Source organism: Silurus aristotelis, assembly GCF_946808225.1.
Source record: "Silurus aristotelis genome assembly, chromosome: 23".
Classification (NCBI taxonomy): Eukaryota; Metazoa; Chordata; class Actinopteri; order Siluriformes; family Siluridae; genus Silurus; species Silurus aristotelis.
The window spans coordinates 7,486,625-7,505,171 of NC_139596.1; the positions used below are offsets into that span (position 1 = coordinate 7,486,625).

At 39.1% G+C, this 18,547-nt stretch overlaps 1 protein-coding gene across 3 annotated transcripts in view; it reads left to right on the forward strand.

The window, feature by feature from the left end:
- pdzd2 (PDZ domain containing 2) overlaps positions 1 to 7,732 on the forward strand; it is an 89,582-nt gene extending 81,850 nt beyond the window's left edge. For all 3 annotated transcript variants that reach the window (XM_083526778.1, XM_083526780.1, XM_083526779.1), the window contains 6 exons: positions 1,186 to 3,877; positions 4,261 to 4,378; positions 4,620 to 4,721; positions 4,923 to 5,196; positions 5,670 to 5,804; positions 6,417 to 7,732. In XM_083526778.1, the coding sequence (XP_083382904.1) occupies positions 1,186 to 3,877; positions 4,261 to 4,378; positions 4,620 to 4,721; positions 4,923 to 5,196; positions 5,670 to 5,804; positions 6,417 to 6,583 (3,488 nt within the window). In that variant the 3' untranslated portion in view covers positions 6,584 to 7,732. The remainder of the gene's footprint in view (positions 1 to 1,185; positions 3,878 to 4,260; positions 4,379 to 4,619; positions 4,722 to 4,922; positions 5,197 to 5,669; positions 5,805 to 6,416) is intronic.
- Positions 7,733 to 18,547: the final 10,815 nt, after the last annotated feature.

Here is an 18,547-nt window from a genome sequence, read left to right on the forward strand (position 1 = left end):
CAGACAAGATGCTTGGCCATCAGGTCAAAGAGTTTTAGCTATGTTTCTTATGGACTGAGAGTCCTTTAGGTGCCTTTTGGTAAACTCTAGGTGGTCTGTCATGTGCTTTTTACTAAAGAGATGCTTCTGTCTGGCCACTCTACCACACAGGCCTAATTGGTGGAGTGCTGCAGAGATGGTTGCTCTTCTGGAAGGTTCTCCTTTTTCCACAGAGAAACGCTGGAGCTCTTTTAGAGTGACCATCAGGTTCTTGGTCACCTTCCTGACTAATACTCTTTTCCCCCGATCGCTTTGTCTGGCGGCTCCACTCTAGAAAGAGTCCTTGTGGTTCCAAACTTCTTCCATTTACGGATAATGGAGGCCACTGTGAGACCTTTGAGCCAACATTGAGACCTTCAATGCTGCAAAAATATTACTATTCCCTTCCCCAGATCTATCCCTCGATACAATTCTGTCTCTGAGGTCTACAGACGATTCCTTGGACTTCATGTCTTGACATGCAATGTTAACTGTGGGACCTCATATAGACATGTATGTGTGTGTGTCTTTCCAAATCATGTCCAATCAACTGAATTTACCACAGGTGGACTCCTATCAAGTTGTAGAAACATCTCAATGATGAAATAATGGAAATAGGATGCATTTCAGCTCAATTTTGAGTGTCATGGCAAAGGCTGTGATACATGATGTTTTTTATTTATTTAAATATATATATTTTTTTATTTGCAAATATTTCAAACAAACTTTATTCACATTGTCATTATGGGGTATTGTTAGTAGAATATTAAGGAAAATAATTGAATTTAATCAAATTTTGGAATATGGCGGTAATATAACTAAATGTGGAAAAAGTGAAGTGCTGTAAATACTTTCCTGACTTCCTGACTTTACTAACACCCTTGTGGCTGAATAGGCGCAAATCTCCATAAGCACTCTCCAGCATCTTGTGAGACATCTTCCCAGAAAAGTGGAGGGATTTATAAAAGCAAATTGGAACTATATGTGAATTGTGATGCTCAAAAAAAGCACATACCATACTTATGACAAGGTGTCTGCAAACTTTTGCCAATATAGTGTATGACAAATATGACTTTAGAATATCAGTGTTATTTATCAGCTGTACATAATAGCATTTGTGTATAGAATTGTACATAAACACTTTTTTTCAACTGCTTATTTCTACAGCTGTAGATCGACTCTCTACCTTGATGATGTCTTCTGGCACCGATCTGTCTACTACGATGGACACGTCAGGGCCTCCCCTAGTGGAGAAAACTAGTGTGGACAAGACTGTTGCTGAAAAAAAACAAACATCCTTTACAGAGCCAAGTTCTACAGAAACAATCCACACTGAAGATGTGCCTATCACTTATATTGATGATGTCATAAACGAGTTAAACATGTTTGAAAACAATGCAAAGTCAGGATCACAGACTGTTCCTGACACCACTAAGTCGCCTTTGTGTGCAGAAACAAGCAGCAGCAACCCAGAGACTGTGGAGACTGTGACTACCCTACCACTACAGCCAAATCCTTTGGATTTCTCTGTCTTGGATTCAGAAAAGAAAGGTTGCCTTTTGCCAGTAGGAAAGACATTTCTGAACAGTTACTCGAGAAATTATAGTCAGCTCTCAAATGAAAACACAGACCTTTCCGTGAAAGGATGTGATGAGAAACCAAGCATGTACAACATGTTAGAAGAGAGCGATTCCGAGAGTGACTCTGTTACAGATGGTGCTGTGAAAAATGAAACGCCTCAAGGTGACCGTAAAGATACTCAGGACACTGACTCTGATGAGGAGGTCGAGCTGTGTTACAGCGTAGTCAGTCAGCTTCAACCAAATCAAGAGAAGGACAGCTCTAATTTCGAACAAGATATCTCAGGAAACCAGACAGACAAGGCACTGCTTGCAGATGAAGTACCTCAACAAGCATCTTCACAATTACAAGACTCAAAGACAACAGACTTTTCTATTTCCAACACAGCATCACAGGGTTTGCTCATTCCACAGTCTTCAAGTTCAGAGTCTAATTTGAGTGGGTCCTCGAAGCAGGTTTCTGAAAAAAAGCAGACAGTGAGTGTGGCTCAGGGAGATTTGTCAAACCCAGAGCCATCAGACTGCGGAGCTAATGACAAAATTGAAACAGCTTTGGCACCTGTCACAACCAGCGTGACACGTTCAAGTGTCACTAGTCCCCCTGGAGCTCCAAAAAACAGACATATTACCCCACGGAGTCAAGAAAGGACATCTAAAATGTACTTAAATGAAGTGTGCGCCTCAGATACACCCGATACTGTGCCCATGTCAACTGTGACGGATCAAAAAGCTTCATGTTTTTCCAATGGGAAAACACCCAATACGCTGAATACAAAGGACACAGAGAACGAAAAAACACATGGTTCTAAATGTCTTTCGGCCACCAATTGTACACCATTGGAACCAAAGACCCCCAATAATAACCCTGTCTTACCCAGCTTAAATTGCAGACTCAAACTCGAAGAGAAATCTAGCTGTTCTACCAAACTTAAAGGTTTAAATATTAAGAGTAAATGCAAAGCCCTTGAACAAACAGGAAGAAAAAGTATCAGAGCTGAAAGCCATTTGTTAAAAAAGACCAATTCCTCCCCAATTCACTCTCCTAAATTGCCAGCCAAAAGAATCACGCCAACAAGTAGTCCAAAATCCGTTAGGTCACTAGAGAAGGGCGGTTGTGCTTTAGTTAAAACAAGTGACCAAATCAAAGAGAGAAATGCTTCAGATCTGCCCAACAACATCAAAGCAAACGACACTGTCAAGTCAGAACGTAGGTTTGCAACAGAATACAAAAGTTCTCATTCAAAGCAAAGCGAGGCGGCGTCTAAATGCGAGAGCACGGCTACACAAAGAACTTTCACTAAAGTGCGACTCTCGTCTTCTTTATCCCCATCTTCGGCAAATCCCAATTCATCACAAGTTCAAGGAAGCCATCTAATTCAAAATGCGAACTCATTGCATAAAGAGACAGCACCCAAACCCTCTTTGGAAACTTGTATATCATTTGACTCCACGATATCTAGACCAGAGCAAAACGATTCAGTTAAAAGCATAACCAAACCTGATGACAAAGTGTCCACCACAGAGACCACTAGTCTTAAATCAAGCAAATCCAAACTTTACCTTAAAGCACTGGATCGGAGGAGCTACTCCACAGATAGTGATGTTCATAAACGGCATTCCTTTTCTGTTCAGCAAAGAATCAAGTCTTTTGAGAACTTGGCCAGTTTTGATCGTCCAGTGATAAAAGGTATCGACATCCCTACTTATGCTGTTTATTTGAAAGCCCCCATCAACAAGCGGTTGTCTGGTCCAGTCCAGTTGAACGATAACCGCTCCTTAAAAAGGAGTCTTAGCTCCTGTGTAGAAATTTTAAACGTAGGCCACTCTTCTTCACTACAGTCACAAAAGATTTCCTCGAGTGCAGTTACGAACAACTCTGAATCATCGCCTCCAGCTGGAAACATTGGGCCGCTTGCAGAGGAAAATCCAACGCCTGAGGTTCCTGTACACCAGCCTAGTGCAGTACCACATACTCCACCAGTGCTGCGCTCTCGTAACACCCGTTCTAATAGTGGCATATTACGCTCAAAACTGAGGGAACTAAGAGCACTTAGCATGCCTGAGCTCGATAAGTTATACACTCAGGACTTCTCACAGGACTCTGGCAATGTCATGTTCAAGACAGAGCTGGAAATTCAGCCGACAAGACCCACAAAATCCCCATCAGACAGCGTTCAGTGCACCGTAGTGACCAGGATGAGCATGATGGAGCCTGGCACAGTTGGCAGTGGGGGGCATGTGCAGGAGCAAACTGTGAGACAGTCAAGTTGGTTTGTTAGGTAAGCAACAATTTGATAGTTCTCTCTGATTGTTATTGAACTATTGCAGTTTATGCTTTTTTTATTGTCTTATCCTGGGATTTAACCAAATATAATTATTCAGACTGAACAGATTCAAAGACAAGCATAAAAATATGAGGCTTTTTTTTTTTTATTTAGAACTAAGACTAACTACATTTATTAGAAAATATGCAGAGGATAATAATAATTGTGCAAATGAGACGTTTGTAATTTAAGCCAATCACAGATATCACTAAATACGTATTCGTTTAAATAAGATGTTATTTAATACCTGACATTTGTCACATCTCTCAGAGTTGCATTTAATAAGGCTGGCAGTAAGATGCATTATGTCCTCCATGCTGTGTTTTTTTCTTTCACAGTCTGAAAGATTTATCATCTTCACCACTGGAGCAACAGAAGGTGCAGAATGTCCTAAATTCCCTTCCGGGAGTATTGGATGTGATGACTCTGGTGAAGGAGGTTCAAAATGTTACAGAGGTAATGTACATTTTTGCATAGTTCCTCTAAGAACTGCCAAGAACACGTACCGCTTGATAAATCATTTGATATGAAATCGCACCTTTTTCCTAATCAAAGGTTTCCTTAAAGAAAATAATATTGGATCACAGCTGTAGTGTGTTCAAGCACAGCCTTGACAACCACTGACTCCTTTGCTTATATTTAGCACAGCTGCCTATGCTGTAGAAATCTAATTACTTTGTATAAATGTTTTGACCAGGACAAAGAGAGCGTTTACTTTGTGATCTTGGCGAAGGATGAGGGTTCTGGACTGGGTTTCAGCATCGCTGGAGGGGTGGACCTGGAGCAGAAATCTATCACTGTACACTTGCCTATTCACCTTCCTATCATTTATATCTCGTGTATATGTTGTATTGCTATAATTTCCTATCATGCAATTGCTTAGGGATTACCAGAGGTTAGGATTCATGGTTTGATTCATGGTTTTTACATATCTAGTATATATCAATGCATTACATTTCTTTTTGTAAGTCAGCGCATACAATGTGCATTTTTTGAACAGGTTCATCGCGTCTTCACTCAAGGTGCTGCCGGTTTGGAAGGTACGATTCGTCGGGGCGACGTTGTGCTGTTTATAAATGGGAGCAGTCTAAGTGGGAGAAACCATGGCGAGGCTCTTTCCTGTCTCCATCAGACCAAACTAGCCAAACAGGCGCTTGTGGTCATCCAGAGAGGCAAAGACAGTGAACCTGTCACAGTTAGACAGGAACTGCTGTTAAAACCCAGACCATGTTCTTCTACTACCTATCCAGACATCAGCAGGGAAAATGGAGCAGGTAAATAAACCTTAACTTTTAAATACATTCCTGAGTGTAGAAAACACATTGAAAATCCTGATGTTTAAAGACAAGTTTACAGATCTTACAGAGATCAGAACTTAGTGATGCCACAGTCATCCAGGGAGACAAGTGGAAAATATTTGCCATGCTGTCTGGGTGTGAGGGATAGCATACTCTCTTTCCTCTGTCAATCACAGTGAAACATACTAATCACTGGCATCCATGAGAAGCGATTTTTTTTATTTATTTATAAGTATTTGTTTTTGTGACAGAAGCTTCGAGTTGTGCATTAAAAAACAAACCAAAACAAAAAACCTTATGTAGGGGAAAAACATTGTATAAGGAATAAATCTTCTCTTACTTTCCTCTCTTGTTCTTTTTCCTCTTATTATTATTAGTATATTAATTATAATATTAGCATTAATGCTTAAAGGGATACCATTCACTAGTTGTCTTGTTTGCTGTTTTAGCTGTGGAGGTTGGGCCAGATGGAGCCTTAAGTGTGGAGCTGCTGAAGACATCAGCAGGTCTGGGTTTCAGCTTGGAGGGAGGCAAAGCTTCAGCGCATGGCGATCGCCCACTTTACATCAAACGCATTTTCAAAGGTAAACATCTCCTTCCGGATGAACCGCTTAACTCCACTAGGGGGTGTTGTTGTTGTTGTTTGTGTGTATAACAGCATCGCACTGGCAAGTACTATATCAGGGGTCACCAACGTGGTGCCTGCAAGGAGCACATGAGTAGCCCGCGGGTCTTTTCTAAAAATAGCTTTTTCCTACTTTGTTAAATCATTGTTGATACTTATTATGAGAAATCATTAACATGATCAGTGTCTTCACATAGATGAATATCATTCATTATTAATAATAACATATTATAAAAGGTAAATTGAGCAAATTTGTTATTTCAGATCAAACTGAAAACTGTGTGTATTAAACTGGTAGCCCTTTACAATAATGGTACCCAAGAAGTAGCTCTCAGTTTCAAAAAGGCGGCTGACCCCTGTACTATATACTTCCCCGACATCACTGTCATTACATTATCGTGACCATTTTATCCATTATTTTTAATAAATTATTGTCTTTTTTTTAAAAAGTATAGCAGTACTGCATAGCAGTATGAATATTTTGAGTCACAATTCATTTGTATTATCTTGCTTGCTGATTAGTTCTATTCACACGAATGCATTTGTCTGTCTGCTCTGTGGTTTTATTAAGGTGGTGCTGCTGAACTCTCCCAGGTTATTGATGTTGGAGACGAGCTCCTGGCCATCAACGGCAAATCTTTGCAGGGCCTAATGCACTATGACGCCTGGAATGTTATAAAAACTGTGTCTGAGGGCCCGATCCAGTTAGTCATTAGAAAACCACGCACTTCTGTATGACCTCTGAAGACTCATGTGCTGTATGGAAAGATCGTGCCAAACTGACCATGTTGTACATATGAACACTTTTTACTTTTTTTTTTTTTTTTGTACGCTTGTTTTCTACCATGACTTTTGACAGTCATTTTTTTGTTCATGGATTTTCTAGCGAGGACTCGGCTAGAAAACTTCGCTACGAGTATTTGTGCAATCAGTGTAGCTAAAGCAGGTACTTATTTGTACAGTGTAATTACGTGAACATGAATTTATCATTTTGCTCGAGATGAATTTATTATTATGAAAAGACATCCGACCCAAGGATGCTAACGTTTGACTGCTTAACTGACTTGAAGCTTTTACTTTGAAATGATGTGGAATCTTGTCCATATTATCTCCTTACACTCTTTTCAGTCTGATACGCAGCTACATACCGATTTTACAGTTCCTGTATAAATCATTGTTTTTTTTTTTCATCTGTTGTGCTAAAAACAGCTGTTATATTTTGAAATATTTCACACTTCTGATGAAGCTATCACAAATTTTTCAAACAGGATTTTTTTTCTTGAATTGCCCTTTTCTGATTAACTGCAGAACATTGTGCAGAACTTAATCACGTGTTTTTTTAGCTGTGAATATATTCAGCAGATCAACTCGTCACAGATTTAGAGCTGATATGTTAAATCACACTACACTGTTGCTGAAATAACATTCTGCATGAATTATTTGTGTAAATATTGCAGTCAGGAACAACATTTTATCTTGATGAAGCTGGGATTTAAATCACAAATAAGTTTATACTAGTGCAGATCATGCAAGCATTCAGGAATATGGATATGTCTGTGAATTACACTGAGACAGTCCTGAATCTTTCTGAGATATTTTCTTAGTGTAGAGCTGTTATTTATTTCCTTGCAAATCTGTATTAAACATTTTGTCCATGCTGATGTTCACATCATTTGAATATTTTTTTTTCCCCTTAAAAAAAAAAAAGGACCACAGTGGTACTGGTAGCACCTTTATGCATATGCTGTTGCTATATTTTAGAGATTATGCTGACCTTTTATTTATGTACGTTCACCTGAATGAGGCCTGGCATTTTGTGCAAAAGATTTTTGTTACCTATATTTGAATTCTGTTATATTAAAAATAAAAGTCAGCTTATCAATTGAATTCTTACCGCTAATTGAAAAAAAAAACTTTTTCCCATATTTAGATGTTTGAATCTTTTGGTTAGTCCTGGTGTCTTTTTCTTATGTATACTTTTCTTACTCTGGACACTTTTTGTGGGGTCATGCTCACTTGTTTGCTGTGAATACTTCTAAAGATCTCACCTGTTTTCTCTAGTTTATACAGAATGATACGAGATAAACAAAAAAGCATCCAGTTTTCTGTGCAGAAGCTTTATGTTGAGACAGATCAAAGAAGAATGGCCAGACAGAGTCAAGCTCACAGGAAGGCTATTGCAACTCCAACGCCCATTCTTTACATCCGCGGTGAGCAGAACTGCATCTCAGAACACCTCTTCATTTTCATGAACATGACTTTTTACATTATGTCCCAGTCACATGATTGTTCGGTTGGATAACTGCGTGAAGTGGTATGTGAGGGTACAATTAAGCACTGACCACTTGCTGAATAGTTTAAATAGTCAAAACTCCAGACACATATCAAAGGCTGCAAGGAACTTTTTTTTTTTGTTTTTTTTTACATTAATCTATGCCACAACATGGTTAACTCTACTGTACTTGAATGTCAAAGAACTTGGCAGGAGATTACTGACATTACAGCATAGCTCTGTGAGAGCCTTGTACCTGTGCAGATGGCGGCGAGAGACTCCTGAGATTTCCTTCATCACTTTCCTACTGCCAAAAATTCATTCAAACCTGGCACAAATTGTTCACTAAATATAGCCCTGTGTCTGGGCACTGTAAAATGACTTGGGCATCATAAAACTGCAGATGTTTTCAATGTCCTGATTTCACTAATGTTTATTCTGACTGTAATTAATGGATGCTTATTTTTGCCAGAAGACTTAAAAATAGCTTGTATCGGTGTACAGGGGTGAGAGCAGACAGTTTTGATGCAGCCGTTGGAAAACAATTTTTACACCAAAGAAAAGTGTAAAGTTGCTTGTGCAAACTTTTCGAACAGACATGAGTTTTTTGAATGCAAACTTTCAGGAAATAATGTTCATACACAATCTCATAATGTTATGCCTGATAATTTTGTATCTTTTTTTTCCCCCAATGTTTTTTTTTTATAGTAAATGTGTATATTGTATATGTTTTATATTTTAGATCCTTGCTGCATATCTCTCAAGTCACAGCCTGCATGCATGATTGGATTATTATTATCACAGTGTAACAATACAAAGTGGTTTGGAGACAATGGCACCCTGTAGTAGAAACCAAGAAAATGTCACAGGTTTCGGTTGTCACGCATTTCCTGTTTCCGCATCTAAAAAGTCACACGTCGGGGCCCTTAGCAAATGCACCGTATCGACAGAGCAGAGGGAACTTCTGCAGCTTTTTAATAATTTCAATTGGCTTTCATTTTTTTATGTAATAGGTGTTGTATAGAGATTAGCAAGGAACAATAAATATCAGCCTGTGCAGAAATATGGGTGGATCCACAGAGATAACCTTGTTTAACCCTCTAAAAACTAATTGTCCAATTGTAAAGAGTTGGTTAATGTGCTGTATGCGTCTATACAGATATACAGGAGTGAAGTGATGTGATGGTGAAGATTGTGCCAGCTGACTTTTAGTACAGCCGAGTGCAAGTGTCTGTTTCTCTCATGGCTCTTCAATTGTAAAAACAAAGGGTTTTTTTGGCATATTTTGTGCACAATTTTGCACCAAACTACTTGTCTAGTAAGATGCAGTCACTTGCTGTATATTTAACAGCAACTTTGGTCTTTGTGGCTATGCAGTGGGTGTCAGTGAGTGGGCTAAAATGTCAAGCCTTTGCCAGTTAATGGGCAAAGATTCAAGCATCTTGAGGTCATTGTATCTACATTTATGGCATTTGGCAGACCCTTATCCAGAGCCAATGCCTTAACCACTGAGCTACCACCTCCCCATCTCATGGGGTATCTCATGTGTATGTGTACCCATCAGGCATAACATTGAGTGGTGGAGTAAATAGTAACAATTATCTCTTCATCATGCCACCTGTTAGTGGGTGGGGTATTATTAGGCAGCACGTGAACATTTTGACCTCAAAGTTGTGTTAGAAGCAGGAAAAATGGGCGAGCGAAAGGATTTGAGCGAGTTTGACAAATTGTGATGTCTAGACGACTGGGTCAGAGCATCTCCCAAACTGCAGATCTTGTGGGCCGTTTACGGTCTGCAGTGGTCAGTATCTATAAAAGCGGTCCAAGAAAGGAACAGTGGTGAACCGGCGATTTGGCAGTTGAGGCTCTTTGATGCACGTGGGGAGCGAAGGCTGGTCCGTGTGGTCTGATCCAACAGACGAGCTCCTGTACCTCAAATTGCTAAAGAAGTTAATGCTGTTAATGGTAAATGGGTCAGGAGAGTTTTGGTAGCAAAAGGGAGACCAACACAATATTAGGCATGTGATCATAACGTTATGCCTGATTGGTGAAACCTTTATCATCATACACTTGTAACTCCACCATACACTGATGGTTGCATTTAAAATATCAACCAGTGTCTCATAATTTAGTCATAATTCAACTTAATCTCACACATACCATCACCACTCGGTGCACACTCTCAGGTTCCGACCCCATAGCTAAGAAATGAAAAGCATGTGGTTTAATCCGTATCTCCCTCCCCACAGCTCAGAGCGGCGACATCTAATTTCTCACTTTGCTGCCCGTCTCTGAATGGTGCAGCCAGCCCTGAATGATTGTGTTCTGAGAGAACGGAACCAGGTCTGGAATTTTAAAGATTCCTCTTCTAAAGGGAGATGTGCCAGGCTGTTTAAAATGGACGGCTCGTTGGTGTAACCACTGCTCATCGACTAGACGGCATGCATTCTTAAATAAGTGTTACTGTCCAAGTGGGGCCATGTTCACGCTCCAGTCTGAATAAAAAACTGCTAATGCTTAGTGACCTCATTTTTTAGATTAGGATGAACCTTGGTTAGCCTATAGAGCGTATACACAGTGCACAATAAAGTCCATAGGCGAGTCTGCCAGTGGGCACTTGGTATTTTGGAAAAAAAAATAAAGATTTTACCAGGATTTAATACGGATAGAAGTTAAATAAGGAGCCAGTATAAGTGTTGAAGCATGAAGCAGAGAATCCTGTTTAACATGACCGTTACAAAAGCCAAAAAAGAAAATCAGCTATTGCATATGTTTGGTTAACAATTTGCTTAGTAAATCACTGGAAGCTATATTCTTATGTTATTTAGAGCTGCCTTAACATATGTAAGCAGGAAATGATAGATGTGGGTGTTAAATACTGACATTGTCTCATGGCCAGATTCCAGTGAAAGACTGACAGTAAAGGTAGAAGCGATACATGATGTAAGGCTCGTGAATTAATTCCACAGATGACAAGTGAGAGTGAGCCCACATATTTTTACCCAACAATAGCCGCCCAGTGCCAGCCGAATAAATCTACTCTCAATGCTGATTTCTGATGAGCAACATATTGGCTTTAGAAAAGTCTTTGCTACTATTGTGGAGATTCGCAAGTATAAGGTTCCAACTGACTTTCTGTCTGAACGTCTGGTGACCGTGGTTTAGATTTTTTTTTTTTCGACCTCACAAATGGTAAATAAATGTTTACTTATAGACTGCTTCAGTATATTAATTATTATTTGCCTTTCTTTGTTAAATTACGTGTTTGAAATCTGTTATTTGCCTTTAGATTGGGTTGTGCGTCGGACCTACACAGAACGATAAGAACGATAGAATCATCTATTCAGTCAGCACTACTGTCACAGCTCCTGTTAAACAAATGAGTCGACACCGTCTGATTTGATCATTCAACAGTCCTGTAGTATAACTGTTACATAATCACACACGTAATCCTTCATGCTGATAGGGCCGAGTGAACCAAGTATGAATTCACCATATTTGAAGTGTTTCACAGCCTTCGTTATTGTTTTAGATAAATGAACAGAAGCATAAGCCAAGTGTAAGCAGGGATTTAAGAGTGTGACAGAAACAGTGTTGACTGGATGATGGATGGGCCAAATGCGTTTGGAACATTTTTTCGAAATATTTTTCATCACACTTAAGCAATGAATTGTTAATGTAATCACCGGCTACCTCCTGAAAAACCCGGCATCGATTTCTGCTCGGCTGAATGCATAATTCAAATGACTGCTGAGCCTGTTGACCTTGACAGTCAAGGTGCAAAAATGAGTAAACCCCTAAAAGAAAAGAAAATCACCACATTCTTACTAAATCCAAAGATTTTTACACACACACACACTGCCCACAAAAAAACATACATAGTGCTGTACTACTATGTACGCTCATGCAAGGTCATAAACGACAAGTGCAATGACTAGTGTGACATCTTTTTTAAGGTCTTTAACAGTTCTTACTTCCCTAAGAATGTACTGATAAGCATGTACCCCACCCAAACAGCCTTCAAAGCCAAAAAAAACAACAGACATAAACAGCCAAAGGATTAGGTTGTACTTCTGACACCTAACTAAGTTATAAAGAACCTTTCAGACTAGTCAGTCGGATGAAATGAGAAACTTATTAAACCTATTGCTTTCTATTGCTGACAAGAGATTACTCATGGGTTTTATGCATCATTAAGTTAAAAGCTTTCTGAAGGGGTTTTACCTTTCTGATAGAAAAAAAAACCACTGTTATATGGTTGAACATGATACATTAAAGGTGTAACAAAATGCTAGTTCAAGCCATTGTGTCAGATTCAGTGTTTTTATTCGCATTGGTCTCTTGTCAGTCATTTTATAGACACACCCCCAATGCCCAATTCTTGTAAAGTGTTATGAGGGGAATTTATAGGGCTGTAATATTGCTTTCAAGCAGTTGATTGTCCTTGTGTGGCTGAAGTAATGACAGTCTTTCCTTGCTATTAATAAATCTAGTTGCCATTGCTAATTTTAGTTGAACCACCAAAAGTTTTGGGGGAGGGGGTTTGTTTGCATGGGTGGAAAATCAGAATAGGCTTATTGGTTTTAAAATAATAATAAAATAAATAATAATTTAAAATAAAAAATAAAAAATAATTTTCAAATACATCTTCACATGTTTCCCTCTGATTGACAGGCTGGAGAGCTTTGTGTTATATTGAGTTAGCAACAAGAGATCTGTGTAAAGGTAACGGTAATTACTGTAATTTTGAAAATGGATAGATTTCAGACAGAATATAAAAGATATTCCCCAAATGGATACATTCTATTTTATAGTAATGAATGATTAGGTTAGTTTTGGAAGTAAAACTTGTACGTTCTACCAATAAATGTGTCTAAAAACTGCCGTAATTGCAGGCAGCCAATCGCAGACCTTTTCTCATAGTCCAACACGAGATCATTTACCCAGTGCAATAGTTTTACTCATTGATGCTTCATTCATTCAAAGCAATAACTTTTAATCAGTCAAGCATCCTCATATTGCTCATTGATACACAATCTTCATTAGTTATCTAATGAAAACCAGTGCACCAAAACTGTGAGAACAGCTTTTTACTTGTCACATATACATTATAGCACAGTGAAATTCTTTCCATACTCAGGGAAATACCTAGTGAGACAAGGGAACGGCACTTCATGTGGTTTGTCTTTCAGGGAGAACCTACAGCAAAGGCTTTCTTTTTTTTTTAGAAAAGGTATCGCATAGGACGTCCACATTACCAATTCTGAAGAACCCTTGAGAAATCATTTTTCTTCCAATAGAGTAATTAATCAGCATTTGACTCCTGACTTGCTGGCTCACAGACTCTCAGTGAGCTGAGTTCTAAAAATGCTACAGATGAAAAGTGAACAGTGGAGACTAATGCACTGTGTGCCACATAAAATCTCACCTCTCTGTTCTTGTTATACAGATCCCCTCGAGGAACCTGAGCCTCAAGCAGTGAGAGAGATTCGGGCACACAGAGCACCTGCACTTTATCCCCTCACCTTTTCCCTGGACCCAATAAATAAAACATCTGACATTTCCCAGGATTCACGTGCAACTTGAGTCTGAGTGTCTTGCGTTCTCAATGCTACACTCATAGAGAAAAATGGTTCCTAAAGGGCTCTTTGGGTAGTAAATGGTTTAAAAATTTGACAGTGATTTTTTATAAAAATAAATAAATAAATAAATAAATAAACTCCTGATGTAGGGTTCTGAACCTTGAAGGAATTGGAGTTTTTTTTTTTTTGCCTTTTCTAATGCCAAGTATTCTAATATGTTACAGAATAGAGATGTCTTCTTTGAATGGTTATTAATTCTAGTTAAAGGGAAACTGCTTGTAAAAGGAAAACCCTTTTTTATGGTTTAGCTAAAACTGCTAAAAGTAACAAAAAAGACCTATTAATGAAGAACCATTTAGGGTGCTTGATTTAATCGTTTATTTTCCCTAAAACTGGCTATTATAATTTCATTTAAATAAAAAAAAGACAATCTGCCAGGCCTTTGGTAATTGCCCGGTGTACGTTAATTCTATTATCGCTATAAATTGGTGCCTCTTGCGGTGGGAAAAGATTGCAGCCGAAAGATTTTGAGCAGAACAGCATGATTATGGTGATGAAAATATCTCCCGTCTCCAGACATTTAAGCCGACTTTACGTAGCATGGCGCGCAGATGATAAAGTGTATCAGAGTGCATGTAGGTGCCTCGATGGCACACTTACCAACTATCTGCTTCTCTGTGAAATTGGAATTAATGAGCCGACTTTAGCAAGCAGTCAACTCAATGGTGCGGGAATTTCTCTCTCTCAGTCAGCTACACTTACAGTGCCCCTCGCCGCATGCTCATACTTACCTCAGCATGTTTTTACAACCAGCGTTTCCAACAGAACTGTGTCGACAGATTTCACTCTTTGTGCGCCTTTTCAAGCGGGCCCACGGCTGGCTCTCGGCTGTGGGCTCAGAAGTAGAACGGTGCAGCATGCCTTAGTGCATTAAAATAATTGCCGGCGACTCATCGGATATGACGAGTGCACCGTTTGCTAATAATTCCTTTGATTCATGATCAGCAGCTCATTGAGAAAAAGGGCTGAGATAAAAAGAAAGGAATTCAAACTCAGAATAAGGTTTGCTTTCATTCATGAAACATTTGCAATCAGGATTAACTCTTGTGTCACATAAGAGGATGGGTCATGTTCAACTGCTGATTGAAGCTGCTTTGGAGCACAGCTGGTGTGCTGGTGTCTTCTTGGACAAAATCCAAAATATACAGTAGCCTGTTAATAAGCCAAGGTTAAAGCATTACTCCTTGACTCATTCTTCTGTGTTTTAAATGGTAGGATATAGAGATTATAAACAATGGGCCTGTTGAATTATTCTATAGGAGACAAATGCTTGCAAATATTGCAACGTTTTGTATCATTTGATGGTAACCAAATAGTAATGCTACTAGTAACAATAACAGCGATAAACATCAACAAATAGTCATTAAGCATACTGAATGCTAGTGAATAGTAAAAACGGATATGTGGGAATTAAAGTATTTTTGTAACACCTACTACGGAATATATGCACAATATTTTGGCCACAATTACAACGAAATGCAACTGTAACAATTTCAAGGACATTTCAGAGGGTTACGGACATGTGATGTCTACATCCTCAAAACATCACTATAACAGTATATATATATATATATATATATATATATATATATATATATATATATATATATATATATATATATATATATATATATATATATATACAGTGGGTACGGAAAGTATTCAGACCCCCTTAAATTTTTCACTCTTTTTTATTTTGCAGCCATTTGCTAAAATCATTTAAGTTCATTTATTTTCCTCATTAATGTACACATAGCACCCTATATTGACAGAAAAACACAGAATTGTTGACACTGTTGCAGATTTATTAAAAAAGAAAAACTAAAATATCACATGGTCCTAAGTATTCAGACCCTTTGCTTAGTATTTAGTAGAAGCCCCCTTTTGATCTAATACAGCCAGGAGTCTTTTTGGGAAAGATGCAACAAGTCTTTCACACCTGGATTTGGGGATCCTCTGCCATTCCTCCTTGCAGGTCCTCTCCAGTTCTGTCAGGTTGGACGGTAAACGTTGGTGGACAGCTATTTTTAGGTCTCTCCAGAGATGCTCAATTGGGTTTAAGTCAGGGCTCTGGCTGGGCCATTCAAGAACAGTCACAGAGTTGTTGTGAAGCCACTCCATCGTTATTTTAGCTGTGTGCTTAGGGTCATTGTCTTGTTGGAAGGTAAACCTTCAGCCCAGTCTGAGGTCCAAAGCATTCTGGAGAAGGTTTTCGTCCAGGATATCCCTGTGCTTGGCCGCATTCATCTTTCCCTTGATTGCAACCAGTCGTCCTGTCCCTGCAGCTGAAAAACACCCCTACAGCATGATGCTGCCACCACCATGCTTCATTGTTGAGACTGTACTGGACAGGTGATGAGAAGTGCCTGGTTTTCTCCACACATACCGCTTAGAATTAAGGCCAAAAAGTTCTATCTTGGTCTCATCAGACCAGAGAATCTTATTTCTCACCATCTTGGAGAACTCCATGCGGGCTTTCATGTGTCTTACACTGAGGAGAGGCTTCCGTCGGGCCACTCTGCTATAAAGCCCCACTGGTGAAGGGCTGCAGTGATGGTTGACTTTCTACAACTTTCTCCCATCTCCCGACTGCATCTCTGGAGCTCAGCCACAGTGATCTTTGGGTTCTTCTTTACCTCTCTCACCAAGGCTCTTCTCCCCCGATAGCTCAGTTTGGCCGGTCGGCCAGCTCTAGGAATGGTTCTGGTCGTCCCAAACGTCTTCCATTTGAGGATTATGGAGGCCACTGTGCTCTTAGGAACCTTAAGTGCAGCAAAATTTTTTTTGGAACCTTGGCCAGATCTGTGCCTTGCCACAATTCTGTCTCTGAGCTCTTCAGGCAGTTCCTTTGACCTTAATGATTTTCATTTGCTCTGACATGCATTGTGATCTGTAAGGTCTTATATAAACAGGTGTGTGGCTCTCCTAATCAAGTCCAATCAGTATAATCAAAAATTTCTGGACTCAAATGAAGGTGTAGAACCATCTCAAGGATGATCAGAAGAAATGGAGAGCACCTGAGTTAAATATATGAGTGTCACAGCAAAGGGTCTGAATATTTAGGACCATGTGATATTTCAGTTTTTCTTTTTTAATAAATCTGCAAAAAGGTCAACAATTCTGTGTTTTTCTGTCAGTATGGGGTGCTATGTGTACATTCATGAGGAAAATAAATGAACTTAAATGATTTTAGCAAATGGCTGCAATATAACAAAAAGTGAAAAATTTAAGGGGGTCTGAATACTTTCCGTACCCACTGTATATATATATATATATATATATATACACACAGTATATATAGACACACACACACACACACACACACCCCCCACCAGGGGGGGAGGAAACCAGGGAGTCCCAGCACCACCTGGAGACCAGCAATACTATCAGAACTACAAGAAGTACATGGGTGCACATGAGGACAAGCATGACTAAGAAGAGGTTTTGGAAACTAAGGGTTTTGGAAGGGTTTTGGAAATTGATTGTGGCCAGTGTGTATTTCTACACCACTCCCACACTCCACAATCCAATGTGAATTTCTACACCACTTCCACACTAACATAATACGCTTTTATCAAAACATTGTGAACCTACTTTATGTGTTGTGCTTACAATTCTATATTTGTTATCAGTTGCAGGATTGGATTCTCATATCTCACCAAATTCTTTTTGCCAGAATCGCCTCAGAAATTAAATACGATCCTGTATACATATCTAAAAATAATATCTATCTGGAGTGGTCATGTTTCCATCTGGGGTGGCAGTCGTCACCCCTGGCCTGATATTACTCATTAGCTCAGGGCTCCCCAACCACCGGGCCATAGATCGGAACCAGCCTGTGGATCATTTGGTACCGGGTCACACGGATTGATTTTATTGACTTTTGCATATTAATGAAAGATGACCACTTCCCCCTCTGGGAATTTTGTTTCAGTTGCTGTAGATACATAAAGCTTACACTGATTTCTGCATTATCATGAGCTGAGTTACATTTTTTATTCTATATGTAAATAAATAAAAAATATGTATTAGGTGGTTAAAAACGTTTCAAGACTATTTTTGTAACACACCAACAGATGGCAGCACAAGGATGCACGCAAAGTCACATGGAGCACCGACTTTCATAAGTCAGTGTGACTAAAGACATCGGCCTGTGTACATCGAGAGCTGTGCAGCTGGTGCTATTCTGACCATGTGCATTACCAGAGATAGTAAAAGTACACATCCTTCTCTCAGAAAAGTGACTCTGGTAAAAGTTGAAGTCAAGTCAAGTCAAGTCAAGTTTATTTGTATAGCGCTTTTCACAACAGACATTGTCTCAAAGCAGCTTTACAGAAAACAACAGTGAAGGAAATGACTAAATTTTTTCACTTCTTTTTGTAAAGTAAAGAAGTATTAGCTTTGATATGTACTTTAGGAAAAAAAATGAACTGGACTGGTAACTGTTAACATGCTGGTAACTGAACCTCACATCATATTAATATATTAATACAAAAGAATTTCTAATTTTGTTACCTATATAGAACACAAGCAGATAAAAGATGATCAGGAATGTCTCTGTTCTCAGTCATGTTTACATCGCTGACCCTAGACTTCTTGTTGTCTTCTGCCTTGCTCGTTGTTAGCGTCGTAAACTAGCCTAGTCTGTGGTGCGTGATAGCCAGGAAATGATACACCAGTGGTAGGTTGAAAAAGCCACGCAATCACAAGAAATAGGTTGATGGGCTAAAAACGGTACGCGTTCTTTTTAAAAAGAAAAAAAATATTGATCATGTCACCAAATAGAAT